The 19,351-nt window shown below is 43.5% G+C and overlaps 1 protein-coding gene across 1 annotated transcript in view; it reads left to right on the plus strand.

Annotated features, from left to right (window-relative positions):
* The window catches only part of LOC105817798 (zinc finger protein 548-like), a 124,888-nt gene that overhangs the window by 14,029 nt on the left and 91,508 nt on the right, over positions 1–19,351 (plus strand). Inside the window, 3 exon segments of the mRNA XM_012653588.1 lie at positions 10,282–10,317; positions 12,665–12,791; positions 14,097–15,052. Of these exon segments, the coding sequence (XP_012509042.1) occupies positions 10,282–10,317; positions 12,665–12,791; positions 14,097–15,052 (1,119 nt within the window).

Below are 19,351 nucleotides of genomic sequence, written 5' to 3' on the forward strand. Positions count from 1 at the left end.
GGGTGAAATTCCCGGAGCTCTTTTACCTTCAGAGCCCAGGTTGCTGTGAATGTACAGTTTTTTGGAAAAACTGACCTCTTTAGGGATTTTCCTGGTTTTTTAAGTTTCAGTTTGGGTTTGTGGCACTTAATTCACATGACTCCATTATTTTTGTGTTTATTTGTTGGTGCCTCGAGCAGGAGCTCAGTCCAAAACAGTGGCTTCCTATAACTTTTATTTAACCCATCAGCAGTACGGAGCGATGGGCTTCCCTGCATCCCCCCAGCACTCGTTACAGTCTGTTTCGTGGATAGCAGCCACGTTAATGGGCGTGTTTAGGTGCCTTTTTTCTTTTCCACTTAAAAAATAATCTTTCTTTCATTTTTCAATAATAATTAGTTAATGATGGGGTGTGTGTGCCTGTTGGGCACTGCACAACTTCTCAAACCTTGTGATCAGACTGCACCATGCCACCCTCACTTCCTCACCCACGTTGATTTTTGAGTGATAACTGCTTTTGTGTTTCACAGCAACCACTGACAACTTAGAATCACGAAGATATGAAGAAAACGTAGAGAGATCTGATGTTCAGCTGTGATGTGCTGGTAGTTGGGGATGCACCAAATGTCCAATCTTGCTGTACTGCTCTCAGTTTTCCATGTCTGGGCACCTCTGCAGAGAGTTGCAGCTGTGAGGACGGAACGGCAGGAATGCAGTATGTTTTCATTGGAGGGGAGAGAACGGAGGAGCTGGTCTGGTTGCCAGGCAACACTCGGTGTCCTTGGAGACAAGTCATCATGGAATTAGAGAGAAAAGGCAGTGGTTGGGGGGGTGTGGTTCCTCCCCAGTCAAATGCATTTTTAGAGACTAAGGAAAGTGATGTGTATGTCCCATAGTGCCTTTAATTGATAACCTCCTATGTGAAATTCCGACGGCCTCCATTTATAATTTCACATCTATTGTTTGTCTATGTCTTAGGCCAGCAGTTCCCAAAGTGCAGTTCAAGGACCTCTGGAGGCCATGAAAACCCTTCCAGGGCATCCACAACTTCCAAACTTTTTTTCTAAAAATAACAAATTATTATTCACTTATTTCTTCTCCTTTTCTCTGCATGATACAATATTGCAAGTGTTTGAATTGAGACTCAGAATGTACAATCCACGTCCCTCCTATTACAAAAGACATTAAAGAGATTTTCAGAAATGTAAAACAATGCCACTTCTATTACTAAGTTTTTGATCGGAAAATATAATTATTGTTCATAAAATGTGGGTTATATTAACATGTAATAGATTTGTTGCCATATCTTAACTTTAAAATTTAACATTTTCTCTGCTTTTATTTATGACATGATAAATATAATAGATATCAACCATACAAGAACAGTGCTTTGAGAGTTTTTCAGAGGATAAAGTGGGTTCTGAGATGACAACTTTGAGAATTACTGTCTTAGGTCATATTCCTATGTATCGTTTTGTGGATTGAAGGATACACATATTTAAGGTTCTGTTACACGATGCCAAATTGCTATGATGTTCTGCATTTGTCTTTCTGACTGTGAATTCTCAAGGGGAATGTAACCCGGCCTGTCTGACTCTGTCTGATTCCCCAGGCTGTCTCCTGTGATAAACTCAGCGAAGGAATTTCCGTGAAAGGTACGCTTGAGCTCTAGTTAATTGGACTTCCAGAGGTCTCCCCTAACGTAGGATAAGTTTAAAATTCCCAGAAGAGAAGGTGGAATGGATTCTCAAGTTTAAAATCCCCCGCCCCAACATTCATTATGTGGGCAATTATGGACAAGACATCTGCCCCTCTAAGCCTCACGTCCCTCACCTGTAAATGGGAGCTGGGATTGTGTTAAAATTGGACACAATGCCTGATACATTGTGAGAAGTCAGTAAACAATAGCTGCCTTTTTGCATTTCTGCCACAAAAATGAAATACAGTGTGGGTTTAATTACATGAGCAAATGAGGATTCAAAAGATAGAGAGTCGTTTTCTTTGTAAAGTTTTCCCAACTGCTGTATCCACATTGGTAAAACAGTTCCCTGCTCCACACTGTCACGGCGCTGTGCTGGTTCCTGTGCTCCCCACCTTCCTGCCGATAGAACCGAATGTCTACCTGGTTCCCCTGCCAGGTCGCAAGCTCTGTCAGAGTTCGGGATGTGTCTCTAACACCTGTATCGCTGACACTTTCCACTCACAAAGCAGGTAAATATTTCTCTGTTTTGTCCCTCAGTTTAAGAATCCCCACCAATGATGACCACCTGTGCAGGCGCGGAAGGCTACGGACTCACTGAGGGGTAAAGGGAGTGAGGTGGAGCTAACTCGGTCGTGCAGAGGCCACCAAAAAGTATATTCATGCAATAAATATAGATCCATTGTTTTACGAACAAGAAGAGAAGACCTGACAGGACCAGTTGATACATATAGCTCATCCTAAATCCACTTGCTGATTGGAGTGACAATCCTCCTATCCTCCCTCCTACAGAAACTGGGCAATGGGGGTATAACTCCCTTGGTATTCACATTTCAAAGAGATGGTTCCCAGACCTTCGAGAAAGCCATTCCTGGGTTGTAAAATTGGCCAGAGGCTTTTAACAAGATTTACATACATCTCGAAGAGACAGAGAAAGAATCTACAGTAACAAGCGTTCTAACGAAAATGCTATAGGGAAGGGGGGTGCATCTCTCCTTATTTTTAACAGAATTAAGCCTCTTGCTGTTTGTTTTTATTTGCCCTTACCACAGCGTTCAGTTGCAAGACACAGATTACTTATCTATAAATTACTTAAACGCCAAAGATTTGTTTGTTTTTAATTATCTCACAGAAATAAAAGCCCAAAATTTCCAGGATTTGTTCAATACCTTAAGATGTCAGGGAGGCTCCAGGCTTATTCTCGTCAACCTCTAGACTATCTTCAGAGAACTGGCTTTCCTCCACTGGTCACAAGATGGCAACACCACTGCACACCACGACCTTATTCAAATATGTCTAAAGAAAAAAAGGAAGGTACAGATGAAGCTTCCAACTGTGCACGGGTTCTTCCTTATCATGGAGGATAATTTTTCCGGAAGCACCACAGTAGATGTTCTGTCTAGTCACTTCGTGCAAGACTGAGGCAGTGTCCCCACCAAGGTGTGTGGCCTTTTAGCCTCTGTAAGAAGAAAGCAGCTCTGCCAGGAACTGGGAAGGTAGGGAAATGGCTCCTGACTGGGCCACTAATAGGCGCAGACAGGATGAGTGTTTGCCAGCTCCCTAGTCTCCTCTCCTCTCTTTTCTCACCCTACAGACTTCACTCAGACTCACCATCTCACTCCTGAAGGCATGTGGCCCTCCTGCCTTGTCGCAGACAATCGCTACATAACATTACACAGAGGCTCACTTCCCCTTCATCACCCCATGTGTATAAAAGATGAACAAAACGCTAAGTTCATCTTATGAGGAGTATTTATATTTATTTGATTTTTTAAAAGAAAACAATTAATAGTGCTCTTGCATAAATAAAGAGGAAGTTGAGGCAAATCTTCCTGAAGAAGAATTGCAAATAGAATATGTAGATATTCCTTCTTCAGGCGGTGGAGCCAGATTCCCTTCCCCTCGAGTTAGCTGGACTTAGTGACTAAGTGTGGAAAGGGAAAGCAGGAACTCGATGGGAGGAACCTGGCAGATAACACCCTCATTAAGTGATCAAGGTTAGTGTCATTAGGGATAATTTGCGTGGACACCCTGTACCACCTAGTATGATGCAACAGGGACGCTTTGTCACTCTGATGTTCTTCCCCCAAACCCACAGCTCTAATCTAATCATAAAAAAAACCCAGGTAAATGCTAGTTAAAAGACATTGTATAAAATACCTAATGAGGACTTGTCAAAAGTGCTTGGATCAAGAAAAACAAGAAATGACAGAGCCGCTGTCGCAAATGGGAAAAAACTAAGATACAACATGATTAAATATTAAATAAAACATGCTGTCCTGGAATGGATCCTGCAACAGAAGGACATTAGTGGAAAAACATGGGTGAAACCCAAATACAGTCTGTAGTTTAGTTAATGGTATTACACAAATGTTAATTCTCAGCCTTGACAACTATGCCATGGACATGTAAGATCTTATATTAACATCAGATAAAGCTGAGTGGAGGTTACACGGGAACTCTCTACACTATCTTTGCCACATTTCAGTAAATCTAAAACTGTTTGGTTATTTTAAAAATCTAAACTAAAACAAAAAGAGCAAGACACTTCCAGCGTGGCAGCGGAGGCCCCTTGCAGACTCACTCCCCAGTAAAACTGGGGAAAACTATTTTTTTTCTGGGAAGATAATTTGAGGTAGATGGTGAAAACTATTAAAAACAAACATGCAAACAAAAGAAAACAAGCAAAAGCAAACATTTAATGTCTCTGAACGTGGTCCTAAGGATGCATAGCAAATGAAGAAACATTTATTCAAGAAACTACTATAATTCTATTAACACGAGAACAGCGAGTCTGCCATATTTGAAACAAGACCCTCACTTTCCCTTGACCCTCCCAATTCAGCAAGATGGAAACGCCACCGTGGTGTACACAAGAACACAGAGCGTCCTCATTCCCCACTCCCAGTTGGAGGGCTGTCTTCCCAGGAGGGGCAGGATGTCAGCGTTTCTCATCCTGCCCCCAGCTACTTGGTGTTGAGGATAAATTCCTGCATGGCGAGCGCAGGCTCCAGAGATGGGGCTCAGTCGATGGGGAAGCAGCATTTGACAAATCCAACACTCATTCATAACAACTCAGAAACTCAGCAAACTAGGAACAGAGGGGAATTTTCTGTATTTGATAAAGAACATCCATTGATAAAACATACAATATTATCCTATTCAGCATTATACTGGAAGTCCTAGCTTGTCAATGAGACAAAAAGAGCCAGTAAAATGTATACAGATAGGATGAAAGAAAGAAAACTGTATTTGCGGATGACATTTCTGTGTAGAAAATTCCAAGGATTCTACTAAAAAAATGGCAAAAAATACTAAGTGTGTTCAACAAGGTTGCAGGACAGCAAAACATCCAAAAGTAATTATATTTCTGTATACTACCAAACATCATATGGAAGTGAAAGTTTAAATACCAATGCCATTTACAATCACTCAAAAAGAAACACACACACACACACACACACACACACACACACACACACAAAACAACCAAAAAAACACCCTAGATGTAAATTTTAACAAAAATGTACAGGGTCTATGTGCTGAAAATTGTAACACTAATGAAGTAAATTGAGGAATGCTTAACTGCATGAAGAGATATACTGTATTCATGAACTGTAAGACTCAACATGGTAAAGATACCAATTCTCAACAAATTAATCTCAGAATTAACTCAATTTCTATGAAAATATGAGGAAGATATCTTAATAAATTATACATTTATAAAATGTATTATAGACAAACTAACCTTAAATTTATAGGATGCTGGGTCAGCTTACTTGTGACCCTGAGAAAGCACATTGCTACTCTTTGGGCTTCCCTCTCTCCAAATAAATTGAGGGGATTGGATTCTATTATTGGTTTTCAAACCCTTTTTGTAGAAAGTAGTTGAATTTTTTTTTAGTTTTGATTTTTGTTTGTTTGTCCCAAAGAAACAAAAGCCAAGTTTTCTGGGTAAGATAATTATGGGACGGTGACAGCTACTAACAGAGATAAATAAAGTAGGCAAGTGAAAAATCAGACCAGAAATAGAAAATTTGAACATGCAACACATTTTACACACACACACACACACACACACACACACACACACACACACCATATGGCCCAACTCCTTATACACACACAAATAAATATAGACATACATCTGCTATGACATTGTAAGACCTTTATGAAGAAAATTTAAAACAGGACACAAAAGAAGTAAGAGACATACCTTATTGCAAATTCAATATTGTGTGATGGCAACTTTCTTCTGATAAATAAGCAAACCTTCTGCAATCCTGACACCTAAGAAAATCCTCTATGAATGACAGCTGGAAGAAAAGAAGTTGAAGAATGAGGTCAAGGGAATTCTGCAGAAGAAACTGAAAAGACAATGAAAATGCACTTAATCTATAAAATACCAAACATACCTAAAACTGATAATTAACAGAGAGTGGTGTTTGTCTAGAAAAAGACAAAGAGATCAGTGGAGTAAAACAGAGAATCCAGAAACAAAAATGAGGGTTTAGTATGATGTAGGAGTTTCATGTAAGGTGGTATTGGGACAGCAACAATTACTCAGGCTCTGATGTTTAAAAGGACTGACGTGAACCCACAGGGCACCCTCAGTCACAGGAGGATGCAGCAGGTACAGTAGAGGGTGCAGGCTAGTGGTGGAGCCTCAGGAGACTTCCAGGCGCAAGAGCCTGGGATCCCTATTCACAAAGGGACATGCTTCATCTCTACATTGAACCACAAACGTTCGTGCAACAACGTTGCATTTCCTGGATCTAGGATAACTCGAGTACGAATTCCTAGCAGGGCCTTTTATGCCCCTCTGGGTACATGACCAGAGCCAAGCTGGCTCACACTCTATGCTGGGCGAAAGCTGTCAGTAACCAGACGTGCCCCTGGGGTGTGCAGGGGAGTTTCAGACCTTAGCACTCATAAATCTCGCTGCACTTATCTTGACCAAGAGTCAAAGCCAAATATTTAGACATCCCCAGAGACAAGCAGAGAATTGTTTCAGTCCAGCTGTAAAAAATACTCTTTCCTCCATAAGAACAATAGGGTATTCATTCAGAAAGAAAGCTAGAACTTGATACACTTTTTACAGAACTAAATTCTAGTTGGTTTGAACATATAATTTTAAAAATGTAAACTATTTAGAAAATGAAAATATGCTGATATTTATAATCTTGGCACAAAGGAGGTTTGCTTAAGGAAGGCATGAAATCCACAACCCATCAGGGAAAGGGCTGTTGGAAGCATCCACAAAAATGTATGAATGGGAAAACTTACAATACACAACATTAAGACATGAAAATCTAGGAGGTGGCTTACAGGAAGATATTCCAAGTGATGAGGGTCATGTAGGGATGGTAAGGAATTTCCACTTTATTCTGGAGGCCGAGGGGACCCACTGAAGATTGCAAAGCAGGGATGTGGTATGATACAACACTCTGTGTAGGAAAATTCCTAGTGTTGAACTTGGAGACGGGGGGATCAGACAGGTGGCCACTTGCAGCAGAACCACCAAGAGGTGATGTGCCAAAGAAGCGAAGCAGACAAGGACAGAGAGAGGACCAGGGCCCCTGCCTTCCCAACTGAGCAACCAATCATCATTAATGACAGTCGTATTCCTAGGCTCTTAGAGAAAATTTCTTCTGCTCTTTGATAAGAAATTCGTTGGGTATTTTAAGAAACATCTCTCTTGGGCCCCTCTGTCACCAACCTAAATATATTTATTTCTTTCAACATTTGTCCTATAACGTGTTTTCAAAAACCTTGAACATACTGTTTTCTTCAGGGGCCTCTAGAATCTGTATAAGGATCAATCACCCCTTATTTGAATAGTGTTGCTCTCTTGGTAGGAACACAGTCGATGACTATATAGCCTCAAAAGACATTTTCTCTTGCAAGGAGAGGCAGAGTTTCACTCTTTCAACCGACTTCAGTAAGTCCTGTCCTTCCTGCAAATTTCCGGCATGGCCCTGTCCACAGTCTTTCTTTCTTCTCCTGGACCAAACATATTGAAGCTTATTAAACAGACTCCAAAGCTTAACTCTTCGTGTGTTTGAAAAGCAACAAGGTAGCTGACAAGGATGAGTAGACACAGAGTGCCTTCAGGGTATCGTGTGTCCCTTAGGATGTGAGTTTTTGGGAATTTGCTCTGCTTCACAGTCTGAAAAAACAGGTCCCCCACATTTCTGTGAGTATCCTAGACTGCGCTCCAAGAAAATCTGGGTACTTCTCCTTTAAGGTCAACCTAAGCCCGGTCCCATCTTCGGAGTACGGGCCTCAGTTTCCCAAAGTCCCTCAGGGAACAAAGGGGCCTTTATCCACCTGTACGGAGACATCAAATCTCTAAGACGCGTCCGCAAGCAGAGTGGAAACTTCATAACCCAGAAGACCCTGCGGTGTGCGGAGGCGGGACTGAGCCAATGAGAGCTTATGAAGGGACGCATACGCGCATGCGCAGGCGTGGGCGGGACTTCCGGCGTGTTCCTGGCGGCGGCCATTTTGGTTGCTCTCCTAGGCCTCTTGAGGGCTGAGATGTCACCGAGGTGACGGAGCGGCAAAACGCGAGAAGTGGCTTGGTCTCCACTGCACAGAGGCGGGCGTGAGGCCCAGCTGAGGGGCTGGAAACGGCCGTGTCCTTGTACCCCTGTTACCGCCACTCCCAGGCCCGCTCTTTCCGGTGAGCTCGACTCAGGTGGGTGCTCGTTACCGCGCCCTCCGCGGCCCGGCCCCACCTCCGAGTGCCGAAGCCGGGACGCAGGGCCCCCGGTCCGGTCACCGCAGGACCGGCCGCTGCCTTCGGTGGACAGGGGCGTTCTGGTGTGGGGCCCCCGTTTCGGCCATTGTGACGGGGTGTGGGAGGAAGTTCCCTTCGGGGCCGGCACGTGCGAAGGCTCGCGGGTGCCACGGCTTCGACCACGTTGAGGAACACGGGGTGGCTGTTGTTTGTGCAGGAAAGAGGAAGGGGCTTTGGTGGAGTCTCAGCTGGAATGTCAACCTGAGCAGCCGGTAGCCATGGAAAGTTGCAAAGGGAGGGCGGAGGAGAGGGGCATGCCCAGAGTTAGAAATTTAAAGTTGGGAAAAGAGGATGAGGAGTACACACAGGCAGCCCAATGAGGAGCCCACTGCAATAGACCCGGGAGAATTATGGTCGGGGCTGGGCTAGAGTGTCGTTAGCAGAGAGGCGATGTGATTAGATCTGCGTAGATCTGAAAGATAGAGCAGCAGCTATTCTTGTGAGCAAAAACAGGGAGTGTCAAGAACCATCCCAAGGGCTGGTTGTGTTTTGTTTTGTTTCCTGAACATTTGAAAGAATAGAGTTGTGGAAGTCAGCATAATGAGAAGGGTTCGGGGAGACCATCTTGGGTTGGATTTCGGATATGGTGATTCTCAAATGTGTCAAGATGGGTACGTCACGTGGGCAGGTGGACGCAGAGGTCTGCAGTCTGAGGAAGAGGGTTGGAATAGAGATAGGAAAAGGTTAGAGGATGTGGACTGGACCAGGGCATGGGCTGAAGATCAGATTGAGTAGGGGAGTGTAAAGGTCGTTATTGCAGATGAGCTCTGTGCTGAGGGAGGGGAGGGCTGAGACTTGTGGGCCAGATCATGGGTGGGTGCATAAGCCTGATACTCTCTTTTGAAAGGCACACACCTGTCATAGGAAGGATTCTGGCCTGTGTCTGCAAAAAGGGGAGGCCGAGATGGGGTAAGGAGCTGGCTGAGGATGGAGACTGAGGTGTGAGTTGGCTTAGACTTGGCTTGGCTGACTCTCAGGGCCACTGTCTGTGGAACAAGAGAAGGGCCATCCAGGCTAGTGGAGCAGGTGGGTTGCAGACCAGGGCATGGCTTCCTCCCCGTTTCCTCATGTCAGATAAGAGGGGATGATCTACTATGCTAATCAATGTCCCCTAGCAAGCTCCCTTCAGAGGATTATGTAGCAGGCAGGCAGGCTTGGTTGAGAAAGGACCAGTAGCTGACCTGCCTGCTCAGCCCCTCTGTGTAACCGGTTAACTTAAGAATGTGTAAAACACTTAATGATTTAAACCCTAATTAACCAATGTCTTTCTAAATATGAACATATTGGTAAGCAATTAGTAACAAAGTTATTCAGTAAATTTAATTTTTAAAAATATTTCATAATTGGTTTGATGTTACTTTATCTCTAAGTGTTTGCTCTCCATGGAAAATTTTAATATCACGTTCTCTAAAATCTTAAAAAGACAAAAATATACCCCCAAATTTCAAAACTCTACTATTTCATTTACATTGAAAACATGTATAAAAGCTATTAATTCTCGGAATATAATAGCTGATATGTATTATGTATGATTAATGTTCGATACAAACTGAGCCCTATGAGGTGAGAGACATTTTCTTATCCTGTATTTGCAGAGGGGGACACTGAGGCTCAGGGAGGTTCAGCTCTTTTCCAGAGTATGGAGCTGCTATAAGGCAGCACTGAGGTCTGAGGAGCTGAATTTATGCAGTCAATTTCAGATCCGCTTGCTGCAGGGCAAGGCAAAAAGGGAGGTGGTCCATCTCAGCCTGCAGAATCCTTCGATGGTCGCCGATTTCTCATGGCCTCTCTGTTTCCTCAGGGTGCCCTGGTGATGGCAGAAATGAAACCTGCACAGGTGAGTAGAGAGATTCCTACTTTTCACCTACCCTACTTATATCCTGGATGGATTTGGCACCCCAATATAAGGAAAGTTGGTGTCCTGAGACCCTATTCTGTTCTTCTCCCTCTCTTATGTCTGAAGACTGTGTAATTCCACCAGGCTCAGTATCCTAAATTTGGTCCTGGGTTACATGGAGTGGTGCCATTTTTGACACTGATGTGGTAAGATGTGTCAGGGTGTCCTGGGCACAGGATTCAGCATGTTTCAGTGCTTGGATATGAGACTGAGCTGTCATTTTCAGGGAACTGCAAGTCTCACATCTGATAGGAATGGGAAGCAGAGAGGGAGTTGGCTAGAGGCACACAGACATCAGGAGTGGAATGACAGCCTGAGGTTCTGGGCCTGCAATCTGAGGGTGGTGGGGTACAGGGAACATTTGAAGCAGAAGAAGGCAGTGATATGGTCCAGATTTATGAGACTCCCCCTGATTGCAGAGTGGAGCACAGACTGTGGAGGTGAAGGTAAAGGCAGGGAGACCTGGGAGGGTGTTCTTGAGTCAGTCCTGGTGGATGTTGGTGGCAGCTGGACAAGAGTGGTGGCTGTGGAGGTGAGAGGAATGATTGGCTTTGGGATGAATTTTGAACTAGAGCTGTCGACATTTTATGACATAAGAGTGTGGGAGCTAGGGAGGTGGGACGGGAGAGCAATCAGGGAAGGCCCTGTGTTTTTTTCTTGTTTAGAAGGATAGATACTACATCAGCTAAGATGTGAGAACTCAACATATGAGGAATCTTCAGAGAATGAGGAGTCAGTTTTTGTCCATATCATGAATGTTCCAGAGACTCCTAGTGAAGGAGTTCAGTTTGGAGACATCCACAACATGGTAGCTGTTGTGTGGACTGGAATGAAGGCTGTGGATCAAATTTAGGAGGTGGCATTTCTGGGGTAAGGGATGGGAATGAGGGGCAGAGAACCAGGTCTCTCTGCTGAAGCATGTGGATGGTGGTGGAGGAGTCCAGATAGATGAGGGAGCTGAGTGTTTGTGGGGATGAGTGTGTTCCAGATGGTGGGGTGTAGGAGTGAGAAGGCTTCTGAGGAGAGAGTAGACATGGCAGGGATGCTGAGGAGGAAAACGTGATGAGTTAGGAGAGTTGCTAAGCCTTGGCTGGGGTGGGGCAAGGGTGTAGATGTAGGTGGGTCAGTGTCGCCGGGCTTTGAATGAAGTTTCCATGGAGAACAATTGTCCTCACTGCTTACGGGACAGAATGTGTAATGCAGAAGCAAGAGATGGCCAAGAGTACCTCGTGAAGTCCTCACATGGTTTGGGTGGCTGACTGTAAAGTGAGAAACCAACAGGTGGGGAGACCTTCAAAGCAGGGCTTTGGGCTACGTCTGGCATGAGGGGACTTTGGTGTTCTGGGAAGGACGGGCTGAATTGGATGCTGGATGTATTTGCCATGCACCACCTGGTTTCCATGTGCTGAGTATCCTGTTTGGAGGTGAAGGAAATGCCTGTGATGTGGGTGGGAAGTGTCTGTCGAAATGCACAGAGTCCAGAGACGTGATAGAGGTGCCATCCACAGAGTGATGTGTAGGCAGGAGGAGGGTGAGTGGATGGCCCCCAGTCCCAGCACTGGGCGCTTAGGGAGAAGGATGAGTCCAAGTTTGGTTTTCTGGGAGGCAAGATCTGATGGACCTCAGGGAAACTGGTTGGAAACGTGGCGAGAAAAGGTACCCATGCCACCAGGACCTGGTATCTCTTCCGCATGGGGAAGTTGGGGAGAGGGACTGAGGTCCTGGAGAGAGATGTAGAGCAGTGATCGTGCCCATGGGGTTTTAATTTATGGGTGTGAGAATGACAACAGGGACAGGCCAATGACATTGAAAGAAGATATTTATTTCTTATATATCTCCAAGGAGGGACCACACCACTTAACACAAGGCCACATGGCCACTGAAGCACTGGATTTGGTCAGGAGGCAGAAGACAGGAGTGAGGGAAGAGCTTGGGCCGTGGCTTCTGTTAAGGTTCCTGAGAGAAATACAAGGCAGGGCAGGGTGACCAACTTAAACTTGGCTAGTTCGATCCCAGCACACCTGAGGCACAGGGGCTGCCACTAGATGTGCAGTTCCTGTCCCTGGGTTGGTTTAGGACAAAGGAAATATTGACTTGGTCTGAGAAAGTTAGATAAGGAGGTGGTTCAGAGTATGGGTTCTGGATGGCAGGGGAGATGGAAACAAATTTTGACTATTAGCCTGGCTCTGTATTTAATGGGTGACAAATAGATGAATAGAAAATCTAACATCTCAGTAAACACAATTGGCCAAGTGGCTCATGTACTGAACAGTTCTAATTTTGGCAGGGCCGTGTGGTCTTTGAGGACGTGGCCATATATTTCTCCCAGGAGGAGTGGGGGCACCTTGATGAGGCTCAGAGATCACTGTACCGAGACGTGATGCTGGAGAACATGGCACTTTTGTCCTCGCTGGGTAAGGCCCTCATACCCACCCAGTATCCCAGGTGGGCCTGTGTCTTCCCCCTTTTACCTAAGTGCAGCTCTGCCTTTCCCAAGGTGAGACCATGGGTGTTGCTGCTTCCTTTCCTGGTTTCCTGGTGCATGTGCTGTGGGAGCCAGGGCTGGGCTGTGTGCTCGTGCCCCCATTTTCCTACCACCCTCCTTCCCTGCTGGTCTGAGACTCACAAGAAAGGGCTCAGGAGTCAGAAATCTTGAAGTTGTCATGCAGATCCCACCAGCCTTGTGTCCCTGGTCTGGTTAGTCTGTCCAAATGTATGCAACCTCCATGTTCTAGGTTATCCCCTTGCTCTTGCTGATATTGCTGGTGACTTTTATCTGCCAGGAATTTCAGGAACTGACCTGGTCACTACTTTTGAGGGCCATTGGATTGATTCTGCAGGACTCTTCTGTGAAGTTCTTGTGATTACAGGTTGTGGGATGTCACGGGGTGGATCTCTCTGGGTATGTGCTGTTCACTCCCTTTCCCTGTATTTTCCCCGGGACTGGCCTTTTTTGTGTCCCAGACATTGTCACCTTGGGCAATGGGGAGGGCCCTGTGTACCCGAGAGGGCGGGTATTACTCCAGTATTGGCAATAAAGTCTCAAAGGGACATGGCCCTGGTGCCTGGGGGTTGGGAAAAGATGTGATATCAGAGCTGGGTTCAAATCACATTGGGTGCCTGTCCTGTGCTCACCATTGTTTGATAGCAGGGCCCTTGCTACACCTCATTTCTAGTTTTTCTTGCCCATTGTCATTTCTAGTATGATTTCTGGCCCCTGGCTGCCCTCACTCCCATCCCACAGCCCCCACTTCTGTGGCCACCACCTCTCACCTGTTCTCTTCCACTGAGCCCTTTGCAGTGCCCTCCAAAGTGTGACCTGTACTTGGGGTGTCACAAGGTTGCTGGGGTCCCGCTGTAGTCCTTGAACTCCAGCTCCTCTGGTAATATTGGATTTCTCTGGGTCTGGACACAACCTACACGCTGCTCACCAGTCACCAACAGCCTTGGCCATTTGCAGAGGAGGGAGTTGGAGACCCGCTTCTCCTCCCTGCACTACACCCTTCCCTCGCGTCCTCACCCTTTGTCAAGGCTCCTGATCTTGGGCGCTTGTCACGCCCAGCTCTGCACAGCCCATCTTCCTCTCACTGGCCTCAGTGTCCTTGCCTGTCAGCAATCCCATGGCCTTATTTGTGGGTGTGTCTGACATGCATTTGTGTTGGGGCTGCCTCCTGCCACCAGAGTTAACGTGCACTTTAGCAGCATTCCTCTGCTTTCAGGTTGTTGGCAAGGAGCCCAGGATGTGGAGGCACCTTCTTCAGAGCAAGGTGTTTCTATAGGAATGTCACAGGTCACAACTCCAGTGCCCCATGTATCTACCCGGAGGATCCAGCCCAGTGAGACGTGTGACCCACGCTTGAAAGACATTTTGTACCTGGTTGAGCACAGTGGAAAACTTCCTGAGCAAGAGATGTATATTTGTGAGGCAGAGCCTTTTCAGCACCAAAAGCAGAAGATTGGAGAGAATCTTTCCAGAAGGGGGGACAATTGGAGACCTTCATTTGAAAAGAACCACCGAGTTCCCATGGCAGAGAAGACCTTCACCCACAGTGAGGGTTGGAAGGACTTGCCGGCCACCTCTGTCCTTCTCCGGCACCAGCCCCCTCAAAGTGGGTGGAAGCCTTTCAGGGACACAGAGGACAGGGAATTCTTTGAAACTGGACAAAATGATTACAAATGCAATGAATGTGGGAAAACCTTCAACTTCAGTCATTTACTTGTCGAACACCAGAAAATCCACACAAAAGAAAGGCCTTATGAGTGCAACAAATGTGGGAAACTCTTTAGATATGGTGCCAACTTCATGAAACATCAGACAGTTCACAGTGGTGAAAGGACTTATGAGTGCAGAGAATGCGGAAAATCTTTTATGTATAATTATAGACTTATGAGACATAAGAAAGTTCACACTGGAGAAACGCCTTTTGAGTGTGACATATGTGGGAAATTCTTTAGGTACAGCTCTACATTAGTTAGACATCGGAGAGTTCACACTGGAGAAAGGCCTTATGAGTGCAGAGAATGTGGGAAAGCCTTTAGCCACAAACATATACTTGATGAGCACCAGAAGATTCACAGTGGAGAAAGACCTTATGAGTGCAGTGAATGCCAGAAAGCCTTCATTAGAAAGTCTCACCTGGTTCATCACCAGAAAATCCACAATGAAGAGAGGCTTGTGTGCTCCACGAATGTGGGGAGTTCTTTAGGTAAAACTCCAGCCCCATTAAATAACAGCGATTTCACAACGGAGAAAATTTGCCATTAACCACTTTTATTGGATATTTCAGCAGTGCTATGTAAACTCTTATTTTTACGCAACTTATCTCCAGAACTTACCGTGCAAAAAACAAAACTCTATAGCCATTAAATGACAACTCTTCATCCCCCTTCGTTCCCGTTCTTGGTAACTACATTTCTACACTCTGTATCTGTGAATTTGATACTGATTAGTACCTCATATAAGTGGATTCATTCAGTATTTGTCTTTTGAGATTGGCTTATTAGGATAATATCCTCAAGGTTCATTCATGTTGTAGCATGTATCAAAATTTCCTTTTTTAGGTAAAATAATTTTCTCTTGTATGTATGTACCACATTTCTTTATCCATTCGTCTGCCAATGGATGCTTAGATTACTTCCACCTTTTAGCTGTTGGGAATAATGCTGCTATGAAGATGTGTGTGCAGATATCTGTTCAAGACCCTGCTTTCAGTTCTTTTTGGGTATATACTCAGAAAAGGAGAAGCTGGGTTATATATAATACTATTTCTATTTTTGACCTTTTGAAAGGTCCTTTTGAGGAACTGTTTTCCATCATACTTGCACCATTTTACATTCTCACCAACAGTACTTAAGGGTTCCAGTCTATATACTTTTTCGTCAACATTGTTCATTTCCTCATTCTGATTTTTTTGGTTTTATTTTATTTTGGATAGCAGCTATCTTATTGTGTGTGAGGTGGAATCTCACTGTGCTTTTCATTTTCATCTCGCTAGTGATTAATGATGTTGAGCATCTTTTCATGTGCTTGCTAGGCATTTGTATATCTGGAGGAATACCTATTAAAGTCTTTTAAAAAAATTTTAAATGGGATTACTTGCTTTTTGTTGTGTTGTAGGAATTCTTTATGTATTCTGGATGTTAACCCCTTTACAAATATGTGATTTTTAAAAATTATCTCCCAGTCCATTAGGTATCTTTTTGCTCTGTGGATTGTGTCCTTTGATGAAACTTTTATGTATAAGTGACCCTCTGTGTCTGTGGGTTCCACATCTGTGGAATGAACTAACCACGGATGAAAAATATTTGGGAAATTTGGGTATGTACCTAAGAGAAAGAAAAAAAAAAACTCAGGAAAAAAGCATCTTTGCATCTTTAGCATGTTTGCATGTGTACGGAACATGTACAGACTTCTTTTCCCTTGTCATTCCCTAAACAATACAGTATAACAAGTCTTTACATACCATCTACATTGTATTAGGTGTTACAATCTGGAGATGATTTAAAGTATATGGGAGGATGTGTGTAGATTATATGCAACTACTACATCTTGTTATATGATGGACGTGAGTGTTACGTGATGGACATCAGCATCAGCAGATTTTCGTATCCACACGGGGTCCTAGAACCAATCCCCCTGGAACCAGCCCCCTACAGATACCAAAAGCTAACTGTCATCCATTTATCTATTTGTACCTCTTGTTACCTGTTTTTTTTTTTTTTTTTTTGGGAACAGCCTGTTCCTATCCATCCACTTTCTCTTTTTTTTGTTGTTTTTTTTTTTTTAAGACAGAGTCTCATTGTGTTGCCTGGCTAGAGTTCAGTAGCATCATCATAGCTCACTGCAGCCACCAACTTCTGGGCTCAAGTGATACTCCTGCCCAGCCTCCTGAGTAGTTGGGACTGCAGGCATTACCACACCTGGCTAATTATTCTATTTTTTGTCTCTTGTTTAGGCTTGTCTGGAACTCCTGGCCTCCAGCAATCCTCCCGCCTCAACCTCCCAAAGTGCTAGGATTACAGGTGTGGCCATCACACCTGACCAGTTACTTGTGTTTTTGATGTTATATCTAAGAAAGCATTGTCAAATCCAGTATCATGAAACATTTTCCATGTTTTATTCTAAAGGTTTTATGTTAATATTTGTAGGTCTTACATTTAGGTCATTGATCCATTTGATTTCATTTTTGATATAGTGTAAGGCAGCGGTGGCCTTCTAGGTCCTTCGGTGTGGCCTTTTGACTGAATCCAAATTTTACAGAACAAATCCTTTTATTTTTATTAATATATTTTTGTTCATCTTTTATATTTTTATTTTTAAAATGAACATATTTAAAGTACCAAAGAATAAAATAAGTTTCAATGAAATAGTCCTCCCAGATTGACCAGCACACTTAGAACATTAGTAACCCATAAGGGCTAAATTGATGGCCGCTATACTCATGGTTTAGTTCTAACTTCTCCCACTTGACTGGTGCCACTACTGCACGAGGCTGGTTGGCGAGGGTTTATGGGAGGTTGAGTACGCCAGTCTGTTATCAGATTTTGACAATGGTGCATTATGTTCCTGTGAAGTGGAATTCGTGAATAGTGGCACAGCTCAACAGTATTTTTCAATTCTGTCTGCTTAACAGCCCATGATGTCAAAGAAGACCAAGAGAACACTGAAGGAAGAAAACAGATTTTTTAATGAGGATTGGGAATTGCAATATTATCTTGTTTCTGCTAAGGATAAGGTGATTTGCTTGCTTTGTGATACTGCAATATCAACATTAAAGAAATTCAGTGCTCATCAGCATTGTAACACTCATAAGGACCAAATATTTTAAATTAGAGGGAGGAGCGAGAAAGGTTGTATTGCTGAAATCTAAAGATGAAAAGCAAAAGCAAAGACGATTCTTTCAAGCAGCAATAAGACCTGGAAATAATGCCACTGAAGCAACTTATAAAGTAGCTTCCATACTTGGGGGGAAAAAGGGAAGCCATCCAGTGATGAAAAAATTGTGAAAGACTGAATTGTAGCAGTCGTAGGATGCTTAGACCCTTACAATGTTTCAGTTCAAACAACTGCCTCTTTCAGGGAGAACCACAACCGATTGGCAGCATGAATTAGCCTTCAACTTAACGTCATGCAATACTTCAAAAGGAAAATAAGTGTTAATCACTTTGGATGAATCAACTGATACTACTGACTTGGTGCAAGTTTCATACTTCATTTGGGTCATAACAGAAGATTTTCTTTTCACGAAGAGTGCTTTGGCACTCTTGTGACACAGGGAAGAGATATCTTCAACAACTTTCAAAATAAATGTCATGAAGTTGGACTGAATTTGGTAAATTTAATGAGTGTGTGTACAGATGGCACGCCTTCCATGACAGGAAAACATGAAGGATTTATTGCACAGATAAAAAATCTATTAACAGATCCAGATGCTTTCATGTCTTTTCATTGTATGTTGCATCAGCAAAATCTCTGGGCTAAAGCTACTATTTTAAGTGACACTTTGCAACAAGTTATAAGTATTGTTAACTATGTTCATGCAAATGCAACACAGTATTGTCAGTTCCGTAACATGCTAAAGTTGAACAATGAGGTATTCAATGTTGATTTGCCATATCATTCTAAAGTGCATTGGCTATCACAGGCACAGGTGTTAGCCAAAATTTTATCTTTGTGAGAACAGATAGTTAAATTTTATGAAGACCAGAATCAGCGATGTGAATTATTGAAAGAAGATTTTTATAGGAATGTAGCATTTCTGTGTGATATATTGTAAAATCAAAACGACTTGAATATTTCTTTGCAAGGTAAAACTAAGTATATATGATGTGTTGCAAAAAATCCAACCATTTTGAAAAAAAGCTATCTTTTTTCAAAACACTTCTTCTTCAAAAGGAAATTTCAGATGAACATTTTCCCCAGTTAGCAAAGGTCATTGATCAGCAGGATGATATATGCGAATCATTTGAAGAATACGCAGCTGTTACAGACCTATTAATTGAAGAACACGATGAAAGGTTCACTGACTTTGAGAATCATGACATCACACTCTAATTAACGTTTCAGCCTGACCTAGTTGATATTCCAAGGCACCTAAAGAACTAGAGATGGAACTGATGGAGCTCTCAGAAGATGACATTTTAAAGTCATTGTTTGATGCTAAGAAAGATGCAACTGAAATATGGAAAAATGCAGTAGAATACCCGTGCCTTTGGCTACATGCTGAAAAATGCTTTATTGCTTTTCCACCACTTACTGCTGCAAATCTGCATCCTCCTACCTCACCCAAATCAAGAAGCCCTTAAGGTCACAAACGACTGATACCCACCGAGAGGATCAACTGCAACTGTGGACCTCCATGCTGCAGCCATATATTCAAATGCTTTCCAGCAAAAAGCAGACACGACAAAGTCTAAAAGGTGAGTTAACTTTAAAGTTAACAGATAGTTTCCATTTTTTGAAATTATTAAGTAC

This window comes from Propithecus coquereli, unplaced genomic scaffold (assembly GCF_000956105.1).
Source record: "Propithecus coquereli isolate 6110/MARCELLA unplaced genomic scaffold, Pcoq_1.0 Scaffold425, whole genome shotgun sequence".
Lineage (NCBI taxonomy): Eukaryota > Metazoa > Chordata > Mammalia > Primates > Indriidae > Propithecus > Propithecus coquereli.